General features: G+C 41.7%; 1 protein-coding gene across 2 annotated transcripts in view; it reads right to left on the reverse strand.

Annotated features, from left to right (window-relative positions):
* Positions 1-19,952, reverse strand: part of plxna4 (plexin A4) — a 778,998-nt gene that overhangs the window by 705,013 nt on the left and 54,033 nt on the right. For both annotated transcript variants that reach the window (XM_060903436.1, XM_060903437.1), the window contains exon 2: positions 4,131-5,439. In XM_060903436.1, coding sequence (XP_060759419.1) covers positions 4,131-5,345 — 1,215 coding nt within the window. In that variant the 5' untranslated portion in view covers positions 5,346-5,439. The remainder of the gene's footprint in view (positions 1-4,130; positions 5,440-19,952) is intronic.

Consider the following 19,952-nt stretch of genomic DNA (forward strand, 5'->3'; position numbering starts at 1 on the left):
ATAATCTCTGCTTTCCACAGAAATGTATCTGGTTAAGATCTGTTCAGTACTTCGGGAGTAACGGCAGGTTGAAGTCGGTACAACAGAGTAAAAACTCTGCTCGCAGGACGTCGGGAAACTGCCGGTGCTTTTCTTTTTGAGTCACGGGAAAGTGGTCAGGCTCTCTCTCTCTCTCTCTCTTCTGACTGGTTTCCCACTGGATTACTCGTGAATATCAATCAGATCACTTTTATAGGGATGTTCTCTCGCTCTCACTGTTTTTCATGAAGGATTCAGCAAAATTTTCCGTCTGTTAGTTTTGATGTTCTGATTCACGGGAGACTTTGAAGTGAGTTTTCGTAGCTTTACCTACTTTTTTTTTTCAAATCAAACTGATTCATGTAAATAAATAACTATTTTAGAATATAACTGTCTTGATGAAAAATATTGAGATCTTAGTGGTCGGAATGAGATTTAAAAAAAACAGAAAGTCAGAAACGCGAGTGTCGATTTCAGTTGCGTTAATGTGAATTGTTTATTGGATGTGGATCAGACAGTTTTTTCGAGGTTCGCCTTGAAAGCTGTGAATGTTAAGCAAAATAATCATTTATATTCTTTCATATAAACACTAGTAGGCCCTACTTTTGAGAAATACAAAGGCCTATAGAGCACAAAGAGGGGATTAGAAATAATCTTTTATTACTTTTTACTGAGTGTACCGATTTAATGTTTTACCTAATTAGCATAATTAGTACTAATTAAATACTAATTTGCATAATTTGTTTTTCCTCATTTTTCAAACATTGTATTCAGTATACAACCATCTATGTTCCTGCCAATTTCCATGCCAAATATCTTGAAAAATAGAAAAGTTATTTAGAAAAAAACCCCAAAACATTTGATCTTATTGGTTAATGAGGCCCATTTTGGACCATGTGATCCTCATACAGAATATTATAGCCGTTTTCTAAAAATTTAGCCATTTTCTTTTTCAATCTTTGAGTTGTAATATCTCAAGAACAGAAAACATAATTTTAATTCTGTAAAAGTATGTTGTTCAGCATTCAATTCTGAATTCAATGACAGCACTTCCAAGAAATTTGGACTGAATTTGAGTTTTCACCTGATATACCTATTAATCCTGCTTTATTGAATCCAAATGCACATTTCTATACAATCACCTCATCACAGAATGAATTACAAACTCACTGACGACGATATTACGTAATAATATATAAGGCAAAGAGTGCAGACAGGACTGATGGCAGAGTTACAACACGGCATCCAGTGTTAAATGGTGTGTTTTGCTTGGTGTTTGTGCCTCAAGCTTCTGGTATTTCTCTAAAAATGAGATCATTATGTGATCCATCGCTCTAGCGCAGCCCTTGGATCTAATTTGTTTTGGGTCGCCTTCTTCCCACCCCAATCAAACACGTCTGTCAGGCCTTGAGCGGGAAAGCTGGTAGCCATAGTTACAGCAGGCGGAGAAGCAAGCCATTTATCTCCCGCCCCTCAGTGACGCCTGCTTTCTAATTTATGCTGCAGTGGCCATACTGCAGTGCGTGTTGAAATGGCACCATTTCTCCACACACCTCCCTCTCGGTCTCGCGTCCAACACTTTTTCCGAGACAGCGCTCTAGCACCCTGTCTCTGATTTATCTGGTGCGTATGTGTGATGCATGCGTTTAGATCTATGTGTTTGTGCATATCAATGCCTGTACCTCTTTCTCTCTCTGTGTCTGTCTCAACCTCACATCCTACACTTTTCCCAGACGGCTCTCAAGCACCATGTCTGATTTATCTAACTGCATATGTGCTATGAACATGTTTATGTATGTGTGTGTGTGTGTGTGTGTGTGTGTGTGCATGTGTGAGTGTCGTCTGTATACACAAGCGCATAAGGTTTAATGGTTCACCTTCCACAACAATATTTGCACCAGCAGAATTATTACAGAACTCATCACCATCATTGCACTGCCGTTTGGCTAGATTAAACAGCCCCCTCTATTTTTTTTAAACTCTCGCCCCAAAGGGAAGAGAGCCTAACAGCCCGGGCAGTTTACGTGGTAATGAGCAATCTATAACATCAGTAGAAAGTGGAAAGATTAATTCTAGCTGTGGCCGGCATTTAATGAAATGCCATTACAATAATAGATTGACTCTCAGAGGAGAGCAATTTTGCATTTTAGCTTGTTTGGCTTCTATCAAATGGGCTAATGGAAAAATCACGTCCTCAAATAAGCACCTTAGATGTTTTTTTTTTTCTTTCAGAACTGGCACTGACTTTAACCTTATTTGAGAGAGAGAGAGAGAGAGAGAGAGAGAGAGAGAGAGAGAAATCTAATCAAAAGATTTATTAAATTCCATACAGCTTATATCTGAATCATAGCAAAATCACTTAAGTCTACAGAAATATCAGACAGTGTAAAATATCTGAAATACTGTAATAACTGTAAATATTACCAGCTCTCAAACAAATGAATGCATTATCAGGTTCCCTGTAATCAAATCCTGAATGCCAACAGGTCTGTGTCGAAGGAAGCACTAAGAGGGAAAAGTCAGCGTAATCAAACTGAATGCCAGATAGTTATTATTTTAATATTTTTTTGGCTGAAGACATGGTAGCTGTGACGGTAGCAACAGAAGATGCTGGTAAACCAACGGAGGCAATGACGTATAGCATCATATGGCCTTACAGCAGTGACAGCATTGTGTACAGTTTTCACAGCTGCAATATGGCCTAGCCATGGCAAGACGAAAATAAGCCACACCCCCTAGGCAAACTTTTCACTTGCTGCACAATGTTGTTCCATGAACATTTTGAGCTTGATGGTAGCGATGGAATGCTACAGTAGCCCATGTAAGCCTCACATGTGCCTCAAGGATGCTCATGGATTAATTCATCCAGCACTTGAGCTATGAAATTTTTTGGGGGGGGCTTTTATCACCTTTATTGGATAGGACAGTGTAGAGACAGGAAATGGGCAGGAGAGAGATCGGGAAATGCCCTCGGGTCAGAATTGAACCCAGGTCCACGGATTTATGGTATGGCACCTTATCCACCTGAGCCACAACGCCCCCAAGCTATGGAAATTTTTAACATGAAACACTTTCTAGAGATGGAAGCCACACCCTCCTCATTGTCAAGGTAGCTCCATGGCTCTCGCATATTCTGACGGAAGGGCCCGGAATGTATGCTGATTGACCCCCAGAACGCTCAACATGTTTACACATTAAACAGGTGTCTCATAAGGCAGGACTTTTGACTGAAGGTGTCTTTGTTTGGAACGATCTTCTAGGATAGAATTTACAGTAATGTGTGCTAACAGATGCCTCACAAATCATCCATCCATCTATTTTTCATAAACGCTTATCCTGTGCAGGGTCACGGGGCGAGCTGGAGCCTATCCCAGCTGACTACGGGCGAAAGGCGGGGTACACCCTGGACAAGTCACCAGGTCATCACAGGACTGACACATAGAGACAAACAACTATTCACATTCACACCTACGGTCAATTTAGCGTCACCAGTTAACCTAACCTGCATGTCTTTGGACTGTGAGGGAAACCGGAGCACCCGGAGGAAACCCACACTGACACGGGGAGAACATGCAAACTCCGCACAGAAAGGCCCTCGTCGGCTGCTGGGCTCGAACACAGGACCTTCTTGCTGTGAGGTGGGAGTGCTAACCACTGTGCCACCAAAACTATTTTTTAGCTCTTTCTGTTTCTTTTAAAAACTTGATAACAAAGTGATATATCTGACTTGATGTGCACCGCCATTTTGTTTTTCTCTACTCACGGTATATGAGCTGATAGCCTAGTAGTAGAGTAGCCAATCAGAGCGCACGATTGCTCATATCCAGTGAATGTGGATAGAAGAATTTCAATTATCAATAGTCTCATTAATAATGACTTGGAATATTGTGAAACTAAAATGCAGTAAATAATCAGAGAACATGGCTAGAGATTGTAGATTGTAACTATCAGCCAAGAAGTATAAGAATAATCCAATGTGGGTGCATTTGTAGTTATATATAAGCAATGGTGATTAATTCTGACAGGCAGCAGTCATTATCTGTGTGTGTGTGTGTGTGTGTGTACATATATCACCAGAGATAAGGCTGGGAAATGGGACTGCATTGGCTTACCGCACTGCTGCAGTGAATATCCTTCACTTTGAGCCAGGCCAGATCCAGAGTGCCCTCTCCTTTGTAACAGGACTGCAGCCTATCTTTAATTCTCTCATTGATCTCCTTCAGGGCAAACACGCACAAGGCCGACTCTTGAGACGTTTCCTTTGGCCGCCTCTTCTGGCCTTTGGAGAACACAGCATAAAGGATGTCATCATCCGCGCCCACACCCAGCGCGCGAGCCAGAATGGCACCTGCCTTAGAGAAATAGGCAGCCTGGAGAAGGCGATACTCCACACCACCCTTGACACAACCAAGGGGAACCTCTACATATGAGTTGAATGCTGTGTCGTCCTTGCAGAGTCGCACCAGTTTAGAAGTGAACACTTGTTCCCGGTTGGCTGAGGACGAACCTGCAGCTGGACCACCGCCCATCTCTGGCTGCAGTGTTAGGAAGTAGACGAAGTTGCCGCTGGCGAAGCCATATACGTAATATATGTCAAAATCAGGCACCACGGTAAAGGTGTCTGATGGGATCTTGATCATGGAGGCTACAAACTCATCATGGAAGACATAAGCGAACATGCCGTCCTCCTCTGAATTGCGGGCCAGTTTGCGACTCGAGATGGTCGGGAAGTACTCAGGCCTCCCGTCGACTGCTGTGGCCACAAACAGCTTGTCAGGTGAAGAGTTACCATAAGACACGATGACACCAAAAACAGAGTCACTCTCATTGACACCTGAGAGGTAATGCTCTTTCTTGTGAAAGGGCTCTCCAAGCTTGAAGAGGTCGTCCAGGCGAAGCAGCTTGCAGATACCCTGGTAGAGGCTCCCGCAAGCTAGCAGCCGGTTGGCTCTGTAGTCAATTAGCAGCATTTTGTTGATGTTGTTGGTGAGCGTCAGTGGCTCACTGCACGGCTGCACGATTCGTGGTGGGTAACAGTTGCGGTTGTCCTCCTCTGGGCCAGTTTGGTGCGACACCAGCACATCTAACTCTTGTGAGAGCTTATAGATGCGGTTGACTGCACCTAGGTACACATTCCCATTTCTGTAGTCCACTGACAAGTGGTTAAAGGTCCATTCTGGGTTCTCAGCATGGAAAGTTCTGTAGTGTTCATCCACTTTGGATGCAATGGAAGGCTGCTGTGGCTTTGAGGTGGAGAGGGGAAGCAAAGAAACAAAGAAGCAGCAAGAAACCAATAAACAGTTCAATTTTCTATGGTGGGAAGCCATTGTCCTGACAATATGGTGCAGAAGAAGGTCTCAAGTCAAGTATTTGCAGCAGATTGATATTCAGGCTTGGCTTGAGTTTGAGGACATTATGGACCTGAGGAAAAAGACAAAAATAAAAGGGTTAAACACAAGCAAACAAGAATTGAAGAACAAGACTAGACTAGGCTAAAAACAATCTGATTTTCAAGCTGGATAGTCACAGCAGTAACAAGGCCTTTTAAAAACTATGCTAACATCATCAGGGTTAGCATAATTCAAGGTTATATCTAATACATAAAAGCTGAATAAATGAAAAAGCAAGACAGAAACAGTCTCGGCAAAACCACATGAGGATATTATAACTGCTTATCCAAGCTATTTAAATAGTCCTTGAACATTGTTGATCATGAGATGAAGGTGAAAGTAAAGTAATTGGATGAGGCAGTGTTAATCTTGCAAGTTTGGTACATTTCATCAATGAGTTTGACCAAGAAACCCTCACTTAAAAAAAAAATCCAGCAGTTTAACTTCCTTCTCAGATAACCATCCAGAGCTATCAGCATCAAACAAAATCATTCCATCAGTAATTCTTAAATACAAGATTGTTTGAACTTCCAGTGATCATTTTTTGTTGTGAAAATCTCATGTTGCAATGTTTAAAATTGTAGCGTGGAATTGTGGAGACCCAATCAGATTGCAGCCGTCATGATCCTGAAGCTTGTAGCCAGAAAAGTGAACAAATGCATCAAACTGCAACAGAGTGTATGAGGCTAATATTTCTTTCAAGCTGCCAGGGGCACGATATTCTTTACAAGGAAGCAAGTGGGAGAAGAGATAGAGGACAAAGTAGAGCTGACCTAAGAATTCAAATTGTTCAAAGCCAAATGACAATTTCCAAATTGCAGGAATAATGAAATGAGGGGAATAACGAGGGCACTCAGGAAGCAAACACTGCTGATGTGAATAGATGCCAATGAGGATAATGCAGTTGCCCCATGAGGTATCACTGCAGACGGGCACTGGTTCTCCACAGGTGCCCCACCTCACAGTCAGGCCTCTGGACCTTTAATTGATTTTCTCCTCTGCAAACAATTAGCACATCTTGGCGGTTTTCGGTCTTTCTCCCAATGCCGCAGCTCGCCCACTGACATAGCTAAGAGAGGGGGTGGTGAGAGATATGCAATGTTTATGAGCTGAGGTAAACCGCTGGGCCAATTAAGGGGAAAACAAGAATGAAGTGAAAGGAAAAGCATTTTCTGTTCTCATTCGAGCAATTTATTTACAGATTAATTTGTAGTCCAACAGAGGAACATTCTCATATGAACATACACACAGTATATCTGAAATCAAGACTATCAAAGAGCAAAACATCTGAATTTGCATCCGGTGATGGAAAGTATTTGAGTGATTGTACTCTGTTACTTTGAAAATTTTTATTTAAGCATTACTGAAACTGAATACTTGTACCAATGCCCATGGGAAACGATAGCCTAAAGGTTAGAGAAGCAGCTTTGGGACCAAAAGGTCACTGGTTTGATTCCCTGGAATGGCTCAAATGCCCTTAAGCAAGGCACCTAACCCCCCAACTACTGTGTTGTATGTCACTCTGGAAAAATGCCTGTAATGTAAATTTCCAAGAGAAAAAAAACAAACATATTGTTTATTCTGACCATTTTCATTTTGACTTTCAAAGTACTCACTCCAAATGTCAAGATCCACCCATCCATTATCCATAACCACTTATCCTGTGCAGGATCACAGGAAAGCTGGAGCCTATCCCAGCTGACTATGGGCACCTCATAAGGTGTTTATCAATAGTTGAGTTGCGATGTTTTTCAATTCGTTGGTACAGATGCCTGCAGGTGTCAAGTCAAAGTCCCTCTCACACCAGAATCTGGTCTTCCCAGGCAGTCTCCTGTCCCAGTACTAACCAACTCTTTAAGGCATATGGGTGTGGCGCCAATCTCCGTTTTGATAGCCTTTGGCCTCTTGCCTATACAGCTAGGGTTACAGTGGGGGGCGGGTCCTCTGGTAACCACAAGAGTTTGACTCCCCCCACATCTGTATTGCAGCATGTCTTGCCAGACAGTAGTAGGTACCATTTTTATGATGGTCTTTGGTATGACCTGATCATGAGTAGAACTTGTGATCTCCCAGTTGAGAGGTGGACATGCTACTCACTCGGCCAACTCGTGGTCACCTGCAGGTGTACCTTATTATTGTTATTATTATTATTGTTGTTGTTATTATTATTATGATTAAATGTATAACAAAAGTTGTCTTAATTAAGATATTTTACTTGTAACATGTGACCAATTCATGCAAAATGAACTGTCTCATTTGACACCATCAAAGCTAAGGTAGTACGGTGAGTTAATTTCGTTTTGTAATTTTTACTAAATCAGCTCACTAGTTACTGTATGGTTTGTACATTAGTTTCTAAAACAAGCTAGCTGGTTAAGTATTGTAAATTAGCTTGTTAAATAAGCTAGAGAGTTAGGTTTTTGTTGTGAATGTGCCTGAGCGTTCATTCGAACAAGCTTATAGAGAATAATCTAAGAGCAAACTAAATTCTAGTCTTGTATGAGCTAGCATAATGAGTGTCAAAACAGTGTCTGTGCCTGAACTCACTCACTGCTCACTCTATAGTGACTATATAGCGAGTTCGCCATTTTGTAGTGCTGTTCGAATGTATAGTGAGAATTATTTCACTCTATATAGTGGACTCATAGTATCCCATAATGCACCGTGAAAAGTAGTGGACAACCGATGGTCACTAACCAAGCATGCATTGCGGTCGCACATTTTCACAGAACTGTAAAAGCTGTTTCATAAGGAGCGTAAAATATTTAGAGTGAGTATCATAATAGTTTGTTTTTCCCTATGACAACAGACAAAAGACAAATTTATAAGTTGTGGCGCGAAAATGGCAATAATATTATAGTGTGTTGGGGTGAATGGACGGAGGAAGAAATACATTATAAACGGACATTCAAGTACAATTAAAAATAGTAAGAAAATAGAAAATAAGCTAAAATAGAATAAGACAGATAAAATACAAGAATTAAAGTTAGAGTGCAGAGCGAGGAATTAATCAAAAGCCTCGAATGTGATTTAATAAAAGGCAGCGGCGAAGAAGGAAGAAAATATTCAGCCTTGGTTTAAGAGAACTGAAAGATGCAGCAGACACAAAGTACTTTGTATTGACTAATGTGGGAAATGTGCTCAGTATAATATGGATTTATCACAAAAATACATGCATGTATTTATTATTTTGAAAATCCACCAGCCGACTGATCTGGCAAGTTTTAATTGTGTGATAGTAATGATGTAAATAACGGCACAATGGAGTAGTGTCTGAAAGTTTTTTTATTTTTTATTTTTACCAATGAGCTCACTATATAGTCCTCTATATAGAATTCCCTAGATAGTGAGTAGGGAGTAGTGAACGAGTGAGTGAGTTCAGACACAGCTAGTGTAACGTCTCTAAAAAGAGAAGGAACCGCAGGTCTAGCGCCCCTGCTGGCTGGCTGCAGTATAATCTGTAGCTCCACCCATCCTCATGTGTTTCAATGACAAAATAGACATTTTTTCCACGTCACTTTTTTCATCTAAACTGTCTATAAACATCTGTAGGGTCTAATTCGAATAGGTAGTTTTCCCTATGCTGATATGTGCACATTTTTTTTATTTCCCCCAGAAATTAGGTTTTTAAAACATTATTCTATTATATTGTAAGTAAGAAGATGTGGATACATTTGGGAATGAAGTGACTGACAGCTATGGACCTTGGTACTAGTATAAGGGGGCGGGGCTTACCAAATGAGTAGGTGTACCTAAATTTGAGTCGCAGCTCTACTGCACAGACTCTGGGGTTCAAATTTAACAAAATGGCGGATGAATTTTGGCTTCATTTCTATCGAAGGGAAGGGCAGGAAACCATGTGGTCCATGTTTTTTTTATAGTCAGTAAATTAGCATAATATTCTCCTGATGACTAACTGCTTAGCAAAGAATCGAACATGATTAAAAAACAATGACAAGTTCATCAGTTAAAAATGTTTATTAATTTGTGCTAGCAGCGCTGGTGCAAACTGTTACTCCCAATCAGGATCTTTCTACTTTATTATTATTATTATTATTATTATTATCCTAGTGTTTTTAGGACACTATTTCTCTCTCAGTTTTCAACCAAATTTCCATGAATACCACCTCTGGGCTGAATTGCGTTGCTATGACTTTTGGTGCTGATCTGGATCACCAAACCAGAATGATCCATGAAAAACGGGATTTTTTTTCAATCACTTATAACTCTGTCAAGTTTCATGATTTTTTCAATCAGTTTTTTAAATTTTGTTCAGGGCAGCAGGGCGCAACTTTTCCTCGCTAAGTGTCATTCTCTATCTCTTACCGTTCCGGATCTATAGGGTACAGTGACCAGATGTCCTGGTTCGTAACAGCTAGTGCAAATTACTGTAACTTTAGTCCCAGTCTCTATCTATTTCTTTTCTTTTAATTCTTGAGTATAAGTACTCATACGTTGACTTTAAGTACGGGTTCTCTGTATGTTTTCCACAATAATGAATGCTAATACTGTATGGTATATGCCATTACTCCACTGACCCTCCACCATTATCACATTAAAATAGTCACACAATGCATTGAGGAAAAACCTGAAATCTCCCAAACATGTAAAATACCTGAATGGCTCGTGAGGGAACAAAGACAGAAAAGATGTGTGTACAAATAGCAGCTGTTAAGAAAGTCAGCCTTCAAGCACTAGACTGGCACTTAAGTGCTGGGTGCACAGCAGATAAGAAAATCACAGCTCAGCCACTGGAGTGTGCATTTAGACATTAGGGGATTGGAGGGCAGGCACTACAGTTATGATTAGTCATTGAAACAGAAAGCAGTCACTCACTGAGTGAGAAAAAAGAGGCTGGTGTGAATAACAAAAGACTCAGCGCTGGCAATTATTCACAAGTCGATCAATCTTACAAAGGCCATGTTGTGTATAGGTGCGAGGGGCAGGTGAGGTACGAGTCGAGGAGTGGGCAAGTATTTTACAACATCAATCACAAATATTACAGCACAATGAATACACTTTTAAAGGATATGGAAATAGGAAATGCACTGATGAATGAAGGGAGGAATGTTAGTATGGACACACACACACAGCATTAATGACCATGAGATTCTCTTGTGCCTTGAGAGAGAGCAGCTCTGACCCAAACAGCCCAGTTTGTTCATTATCTCCCCATCAGGCAGCTGTGTTTAGCTCCTATTTGTCTTTGCCTGCTGGTTAATTAAATCCAGAATCTCACGCCACCCTGCTCTATCAAACTGCATACGCAAATTGAGTTATACACAAACACGCGCACACACACTCACGGGCTGTTCTGACTGAAAAATTTCATAGTATGATATACTACTAGTCTAAAAATATCATGGTATCATGGTATTAACCATTTACAAGAACACACACGAGTTTTTTACTGGGAAATACACCACTCATATTTTTCATCTGAGCTCCATCCGGGACATGGAGAACCAAAACCGTGACATAAATCTCTATATTGATGAATTGTTTTGATAAATTTAGGGACTTTTTGTTTGTGAATGTGTCAAAATAATAAAAAAAAAAAAAATCACACATTGGCTTGAAGATATGAAGTTTATCTTCTCGTGTTGAAAAACTTGGGCGGCATGGTTGTGGTATGGTTAGCACTGTCGCCTCACAGCAAGAAGGTTCTGGGTTCGAGCCCAGCAGCCGATGGGGGGCCTTTCTGTGTGGAGTTTGCATGTTCTCCCCATGTCTGTGTGGGTTTCCTCCGGGTGCTCCGGTTTCCCCCACAGTCCAAAGACATGCAGTTAGGTTAATGTGGGGCGGCCTTGGACTGAAGTGCCTTTGAGCAAGGTACCTAACTGCTCCCTGGGTGCTGTAGTATGGCTGCCCACTGCTCTGGGTGTGTGTGTGTGTGTTCACTGCTTCAGGTGGGTTAAATGCAGAGGATGAATCTCACTGTGCTTGAGTGTACATGTGACAAATAACGGTGTCTTGTTCTTCTTAAAAACTCGCATTTTTCATACGAAATCCATCACGGATCTGAGTGACATATTTAAATAATATTGGCTGATGTTGAGTGGTCTATCAGATATATTCCATTCAGCTAGCATGATACTGAACGAGTTGAAGATGAGTAGCTGAAAGAAATATCTGATATATCATGAAAAAAAGCCAGCCAATACTATTATTATTATTATTATTATTATTATACATTCCTTTTAGCCGTTCGACGTGCGTCTTTCTCTTTCAAAATTCTCTCAGAAGCTTCCGTATTTAACAAAGCAAACCTGGCAGCCATGTTTTGTTACAAATTGTCCCAGTCGCTCACTAGCACAGAAGTTTTACGTCTCTGATGTGTGACATCATGTTGTCTTGACAACCATACAGTATTGTAAACCATAGTCAACGCTCATTCTGACATAATACATGTAGGATAAGCGATATGCTGACAATATTGCATGCTATCAAACCAAAGGAATGAAGCCCGCTAGAAGGGAATAGAACATGCTTTTATTCCACTGAGAAAGTGTCCTGTAGGTATAATAACTCCTCATATTTCACTCTGATGACATCACTCCCAGTGTTTTCCTGCTGACTAGACACATGATGTCAAAATTAAGGCCCACTTTACACGGGGACGGTCTGAAACAAAAACGCAAAAGTCCGTTTTTGTTCTCACTTTTTTCCGCGTCTACACGACCGTTTTCAAGGAGGAAATCTGCGTCTATACGGTGACGCATAAATGTGTGGAATTCAATTGGATGTTGTAATAGAGTGTGCCGAGTGGATGGAGTAGTCGGTCAGAATGATGAGCAAAACAAGGAAAATTCTTGTACAAAAATAGTTTTCTTTTTATTCTTAAGCCGGCAGTTAACACAAACAGGACAAAAAAAAAAAAAAAAAACTGATGACAAAACCAAACAAAAACAAAAATTCTGGGACAAAATGCCCACGCAAGCGAGGCTACTCTGGCATTACTCACACAGAGCTCAAGTCATGCGTCCTCTCCCTGCCGAGGCCGTCTCCCCAATGAACAGTGCAGCGCATATTTAAAAGACTACGGCACAGTCTTAACACAATTAAAATCAATCAACACATCTAGACAGATTTTAAGAGTTCTAAACATTTTCACTGCATGCATTACACTCCTACAACAATGTGCAGACCTTAAATATTACAACAAACACTTACGTAAGATTTTTAGACCCTTTCTCTCCGCTCTAATGAGCTGCTTTCCCGCGCATCGCGGAAGAAACCTTGAAAAGCGCTTTCAGACCTGCACTCTGGTTTGGTCCCGCACCCGGAAGACTACAGCAGGTAAATGGCTACAAACATTTCTGGCTGATGTAAAGGCCCGGTCACACAGCGCTTTACGGCTTTATCACGGCCAAAACCCGTCAAAAAGTGCTCTCCCGTGAAGCAGACGATGTTGTTCGTGTTGATGTCGAAGTTAAGACGTGTTACAGTCGATATACAGACGTGACAGGACGCAGGGGAAAATCGGAACGGCGTCGGACGCGGCAAAAAGTTTTGGACTGCTCAAAACTTTAGACCGCGGACAACCACGGCCGGCACACGTGGTAAAGACGTGCAACACACGTGAAAAACACGTGATAATCAGTGTCCCGGCCGTTATTAAAACTTGGGGAGACGTGGTAAGACGCGAAAGTTTGGCGGTCTATCACGGGCAGAGCACGGTCATCGGACGGGTGTTACGCGTTGGTATCACGGGATATAGCGTGTGTTTAGCGGCTTATCACTGAGAAATGGATTTTTCCGCGTACATAGCACTGTCTAAGCCCGTTAAACGACGTCTCAAACAAGTTCTAAATTCGATTGATCACTGTCTAATCACTTCTGCATCACTTCTGATTTGCGGCATGTATAAATACCGTAATTTTCTGAGACCTCGGCACTTGCAGTCTAGATGTCAAGGGGTGAACATGAACCCTCAACGCTGTGATGTCCTCATCTTAATGCTCCAGCACCAACAGAACCAACTGATACAGGCTCAACATATCCTTGCTGAGAGAAGAAGAAGAAGGAGGAGGAGGAGGAGGAGGGTGGTACGGAACATCTGGGTGCATGGCTGGACTTGGTTAGCTGTGCTTAGGCAGTGCTGCAGCAGTGAAACAGCCGCCGACGGCCATACCCCGTGCAAAGCACGGCAAAGCCAAAATTGACCAAAAATTAGCACTTATGACCACGTCCACCAGATTTTTGTATCTTTTTGTACGTGATATAGACGCGGAGTGCTGTGTGACTGCCCCTTTAGATAAACTCTAGCAGAAAAGGATTCAGATGTTAAACGTGCGCACTTAATGAATCTTTACATGCTATTGTTTATAGTGAAAACTAATAAATGCTTGCGCTGTTTAAACCTGTGTCGCGTCTTTTACTATGAACACATGTACCAAACATTTCAGGTTTACATATCTAAAAGTTGTAACAAATGTACCCGTAACAAAACATACTTGTAAAGCCCCCATTACCAAACCCACAGCAAACATACAACACAGATTGTATTTGGAATGTCTTTGCAACTGTGGTTTAGTCCATTGCACTTGACCATTGAAACATGACCAGCGGGAGGAACCGCTGTTTAGTGACAGACGCATTGCGCTCTGTCACAGATGTGCATGCCAGGCGATGCTGTGAAAGACCTCCGCTTTGTCTGCACGCATGCGCAACGTCTTCCGTCTGGTCTGATCTGCACATCTGCGCCGTGAAAACTTTGACTACTCTGGCTATGGTAAGTAAGAAAAAAAGTAAGAGCATACTATACCCGCCTCTGTTCATTAACGGTATATGTGCAGATTCGGTATAGATGTTCGAAGGACTCCTGGACGTTTATTAAAGCTGCCAGAGCAGCTTGAAGGTCCGTTGGATCGATGTAATCAGACATGCTCTTACTTTTTTACTTACTTTCTTACTTCCCGGGCTGGCATGTACAGTATATGACATATGTATGACGTAAACGCGTACCAGACGTGAGCAGATCCGAGCAGAGTTTCGCGTATTGGGTAGTTTAGACGGATATGCAACGGGGGCTGTTTTTAACTTATCCACTCTGGAAGGCGTTTTCAATTTTTTCCGTTTTTCAGCCTCGGAAACGCCGTCCCCGTGTAGACGAAAGGCACTTCTGATAAAATATTTAGTCGTTTTTACCCGACAGCGTCCTCGTGTAAACGGGCCCTAAAATTATTTTCATTAACTTGCTTTTTTTGTGGATGTGTCCATATAATATAAAGAATATTACACAGTGGCATGAAGATATGAAGTTTATTTTCTCATATTGAAAATATTTCTACTCGTTTCCTTCACTCACTCGTGAAATATGCATTCACCATTCAAAGATAAACTTCATATCTTCGCACCACTGTATAATATCCTCTCTCTCTCTCTCTCTCTCTCTCTCTCTCTCTCTCTCTGTACAGTGGGGCAAAAAAGTATTTAGTCAGCCACCAATTGTGCAAGTTCTCCCACTTAAAAAGATGAGAGAGGCCTGCAATTTTCATCATAGGTACACTTCAACTATGAGAGACAGAATGGGGGGAAAGAATCCAGGAAATCACATTGTAGGATTTTTAATGAATTAATTGGTAAATTCCTCAGTAAAATAAGTATTTGGTCACCTACAAACAAGCAAGATTTCTGGCTCTCACAGACCTGTAACAACTTCTTTAAGAGGCTCCTCTGTCCTCCACTCGTTACCTGTATTAATGGAACAGTCCACCGTACTTCCATAATGAAATATGCTCTTATCTGAATTGAGACGAGCTGCTCCGTACCTATCCGAGCTTTGCGCGACCTCCCAGTCAGTCAGACGCAGTCAGACGCGCTGTCACTCCTGTTAGCAATGTAGCTAGGCTCAGTATGGCCAACGCAGGGCCGTAACCAGGATTTTTCAAATACCGAGGTCAAACATTGCGATACATCTTATTTGCCAAAAAAATGTCCTAATATGGTGACTTTTCATACATTTTGGAAACGAGTCAAAGTCACAAGCCCAACAAGATGAACATGTAGGTGAACATGTTTATTTTAACAATTTCAAAACTGAACGATCACAAAAGTATTTTGTGTGTGTGTGTGCGTGAGTGAGTGAGTGAGTGTGGGTGAGTGAGTGAGTGAGAGAGAGAGTGTGTGAGAGTGAGTGAGTGAGAGTTTGAGTGAGTGATGGAGTGTGAGGGAGTGAGAGTGACAACTGTGGGAGCAATTATTAGAAAATGGAAGACATACAAGACCACTGATAATCTCCCTCGATCTGGGGCTCCACGCAAGATCTCACCCTGTGGGGTCAAAATGATCACAAGAACAGTGAGCAAAAATCCCAGAACCACACGGGGGGACCTAGTGAATGACCTGCAGAGAGCTGGGACCAAAGTAACAAAGGCTACCATCAGTAACACACTACGCTGCCAGGGACTCAAATCCTGCAGTGCCAGACGTGTCCCCCTGCTTAAGCCAGTACATGTCCAGGCCCGTCTGAAGTTTGCTAGAGAGCATTTGGATGATCCAGAAGAGGACTGGGAGAATGTCATATGGTCAGATGAAACCAAAATAGAACTTTTTGGTAAAAACTCAACTTGTCGTGTTTGGAGGAGAAAGAATGCTGAGTTGCATCTAAAGAACACCATACCTACTGTGAAGCATGGGGGTGGAAACATCATGCTTTGGGGCTGTTTTTCTGCAAAGGGACCAGGACGACTGATCTGTGTAAAGGAAAGAATGAATGGGGCCATGTATCGTGAGATTTTGAGTGAAAACCTCCTTCCATCAGCAAGGGCATTGAAGATGAAACGTGGCTGGGTCTTTCAGCATGACAATGATCCCAAACACACCGCCCGGGCAACGAAGGAGTGGCTTTGTAAGAAGCATTTCAAGGTCCTGGAGTGGCCTAGCCAGTCTCCAGATCTCAACCCCATAGAAAATCTTTGGAGGGAGTTGAAAGTCCGTGTTGCCCAGCGACAGCCCCAAAACATCACTGCTCTAGAGGAGATCTGCATGGAGGAATGGGCCAAAATACCAGCAACAGTGTGTGAAAACCTTGTGAAGACTTACAGAAAACGTTTGACCTCTGTCATTGCCAACAAAGGGTATATACCAAAGTATTGAGATGAACTTTTGTTATTGACCAAATACTTATTTTCCACCATAATTTGCAAATAAATTCTTTAAAAAATCAGACAATGTGATTTTCTGGATTTTTTTTTCTCATTTTGTCTCTCATAGTTGAAGTGTACCTATGATGAAAATTACAGGCCTCTCTCATCTTTTTAAGTGGGAGAACTTGCACAATTGGTGACTGACTAAATACTTTTTTGCCCCACTGTATATGCACATACACATACAGTCCTGTGCAAAAGTCTTAGGCACATGTAAAGAAATGCTGTTGACCAAAAATGGCTTAAAAATAATGAAATGAAATGTTTCAACATTAAAAAAAATACTATAAACAGTAATCAGTAAGCCATAATAAATGAAACAAAGTCAATATTTGGTGTGAGACGACCCTTTGCTTAAAAAAAAAAAGTCTGAGGTCCAGTGAGGTCAGTTTTATGTGGAAATGATCTGTAGGTTTTCCTGAGCATCTTACAGAACCAGCCACAGTTCTTCTGGACACTTTGACTGTCACACTCACTTCTTCATTTTACACCAAAACCCAGCAGCCTTCATTATGCTTTCTTTTTTCATCTGAAAAGTGCGCTCTTATGGAATATGCTGCTCAGATACAAACTTTTTTTCTGTAACATTTAATTTTGTGCTGGAAAAAAATGAACGTTTGGAACTCTAAAATGTTTTTGTAATTTTTTGACTCAATAATGTAGAAGTCATAAAATAGAAATCTATAACAAAGTTTGTATGAAAGAAAATCGGGTGAATAAGACTTTTGCACAGGACTGTATATCTACGCATTTATTATCGAACAGAGTTTTGGTATGAATTAAAACTGTAATTAAGAAAAGTATCATCACCCAGCTTAACAGCTATTTAATGCTGTGCTGCTGTTGTGATTCTTTCTGATCACAGAAGCAGCCTCAAGCATGGTGATGTGAAATTTCTGTCATATCACAAGCCCTATCGCTCACCCTGTCAGTATTTATCACGTTGTGGTTATGAGCTGGCAGTGTGCAGCGCTGCTGAGGCCGAAATAGATATTTGTTTGAACTCAAACAGGTTCGGACTGACAACAGAAGCAGGAATGTAATATATTTATAACGGCAGCGTTAGCATACGGACGGAGGGGTTTCAGTACACTCACACCTAGGGGTTACTGTAGTGTGATTCAGGGCAAGTCCACAAAAGGAGTCGCAAAAGAGTGGAACACAAAAAGGGACTAGAACCGCTGGAGTCAGAAACTTAGTTGGGTGGAAAAAAATATTTAAAATACATTTTTAATTTGCATTTTGGGCGGCACGGTGGTGTAGTGGTTAGCGCTGTCGCCTCACAGCAAGAAGGTCCTGGGTTCGAGCCCCGGGGCCGGCGAGGGCCTTTCTGTGCGGAGTTTGCATGTTCTCCCCGTGTCCGCGTGGGTTTCCTCCGGGTGCTCCGGTTTCCCCCACAGTCCAAAGACATGCAGGTTAGGTTAACTGGTGACTCTAAATTGAGCGTAGGTGTGAATGTGAGTGTGAATGGTTGTCTGTGTCTATGTGTCAGCCCTGTGATGACCTGGCGACTTGTCCAGGGTGTACCCCGCCTTTCGCCCGTAGTCAGCTGGGATAGGCTCCGGCTTGCCTGCGACCCTGTAGAAGGATAAAGCGGCTAGAGATAATGAATGAATGAATGAATGAATGAATTTGCATTTTGAAAAAAAAAAGTCCGTTGTGATCTGATCATGTACCATCTATCTATCTATCTATCTATCTAATATTTGATACACTAAATCTGAAGGCTCAATGGTCACTATTGGTGGTGGCAAAACCTTCCAGGAAAAGGGCTTAGAGTTGGTTAATCCGCAAGGTCATCCATAGAGCATGTGTGTGTGTTTATAAACTACTGAGGACCAAATGTCCCCACAAGGATAATAAAATCTGACAGTTTCGACCTTGTGAAGACATTTGGCTGGTCCCCACAAGGAAATTGCTGTTGTTGTGTTTTTTTTAAACAAAAATTGATGATGATAGATAGATAGATAGATAGATAGATAGATAGATAGATAGATAGATAGATAGATAGATAGATAGATAGATAGATAGATAGATCAATCGATCCAAAAAGTTTCTTTTTCATTCCTGAGGTTAAGGAGGTTAGGGTTGAGTTTAGGCACAGGGACAGCATTAATTAACTGCAATAATTATTAATGTAAATGGAAGGTCCTCACAAGGATAGTGAGACAAACGTGTGTGTGTGTGTGTGTGTGTGTGTGTGTGTGGTTAGAAGTTATGATTGGCTTGTCTCGGAGTAATGAAGGGCCTTGCCAAGATGTCTAGTGACCAAAAATTAGAAATCACCCAACAAATGAGGAAAGAATGAGAAGAGGCGTGGTGTGTATGTGCGGTCATGTTGAAGCCAAGTAAGCTCCGAGAAAGCTCACTCACCCACCCACACACACACACACACCCTCACACACACACACCATAGACCACATGCTGCGTGCACACACCGAAGGGTGATAATGAATTCATGTTTGGAGTCACACACTCGACTCTCTCACTGTGCCTCTTCTGAAAATGTCCAGAAACACTCTCTACAGTCAAGATTTGCCCATGTGGTTTTTTTGGATACAATTCCATTGTCCTTCTAGATGAAAAAAAACAAACAAAACTAACAGCAAACACAGCTTTTGATAAAACTGTGAACGGCTCAGTGCATTACTGCGGCAGGGTCTGAAGAAGGACGTGTGGCAGATTGCAGAAGCGAGAGAAGCTGTGAAACAAACATGACACCACAAAATGGAAAAAAGAGCAGGTGGCAGGTTGAATCTGAGGAAAATGAGAACTTTTAAAATAAAAATAAAATAAAAATAAAAAAGTCACAGCTGGTGTATCTGTTTTCAGAGAAAAAGCCAAATAAATAAATAAATATACTATCATTCAAAAGTTTGGGGACACATTACTTAAAAAAAGAAGAAGAAGAAGAAGCAGAAAATACAGAGGGAGTTGAGGGAAGGGGTGATGAATGGGTGATGAAGGGGCGATAGTTCGAGACTCAGAATTTCCAACATTAAAGTCCTAACTTTATGAGGTAAAAACTCAGATATTTTCTGAGATTCTTCTTCTTTAGTGTTCTGACTGATGGAAGGTCCTGTGTCCATCAGAGTTTCCAGGGAAGAATTACAGTCGCGGTTTCCTGTTACTTTCTACTGGATTATTATAGAAGTTTTCTCCTCTCAACCATTCACACCTACGGTCAATTTAGAGTCACCAGTTAACCTAACCTGCATGTTTTTGGACTGTGGGGGAAACCGGAGCACCCGGAGGAAACCCACGCGGACACGGGGAGAACATGCAAACTCCGCACAGAAAGGCCCTCGCCGGCCACGGGGCTTGAACCCGGACCTTCTTGCTGTGAAGCGACAGTGATAACCACTACACCACCGTGCCACCCCAATGCAATTCA

This window comes from Neoarius graeffei, chromosome 21 (assembly GCF_027579695.1).
Source record: "Neoarius graeffei isolate fNeoGra1 chromosome 21, fNeoGra1.pri, whole genome shotgun sequence".
NCBI classification, from domain to species: Eukaryota; Metazoa; Chordata; class Actinopteri; order Siluriformes; family Ariidae; genus Neoarius; species Neoarius graeffei.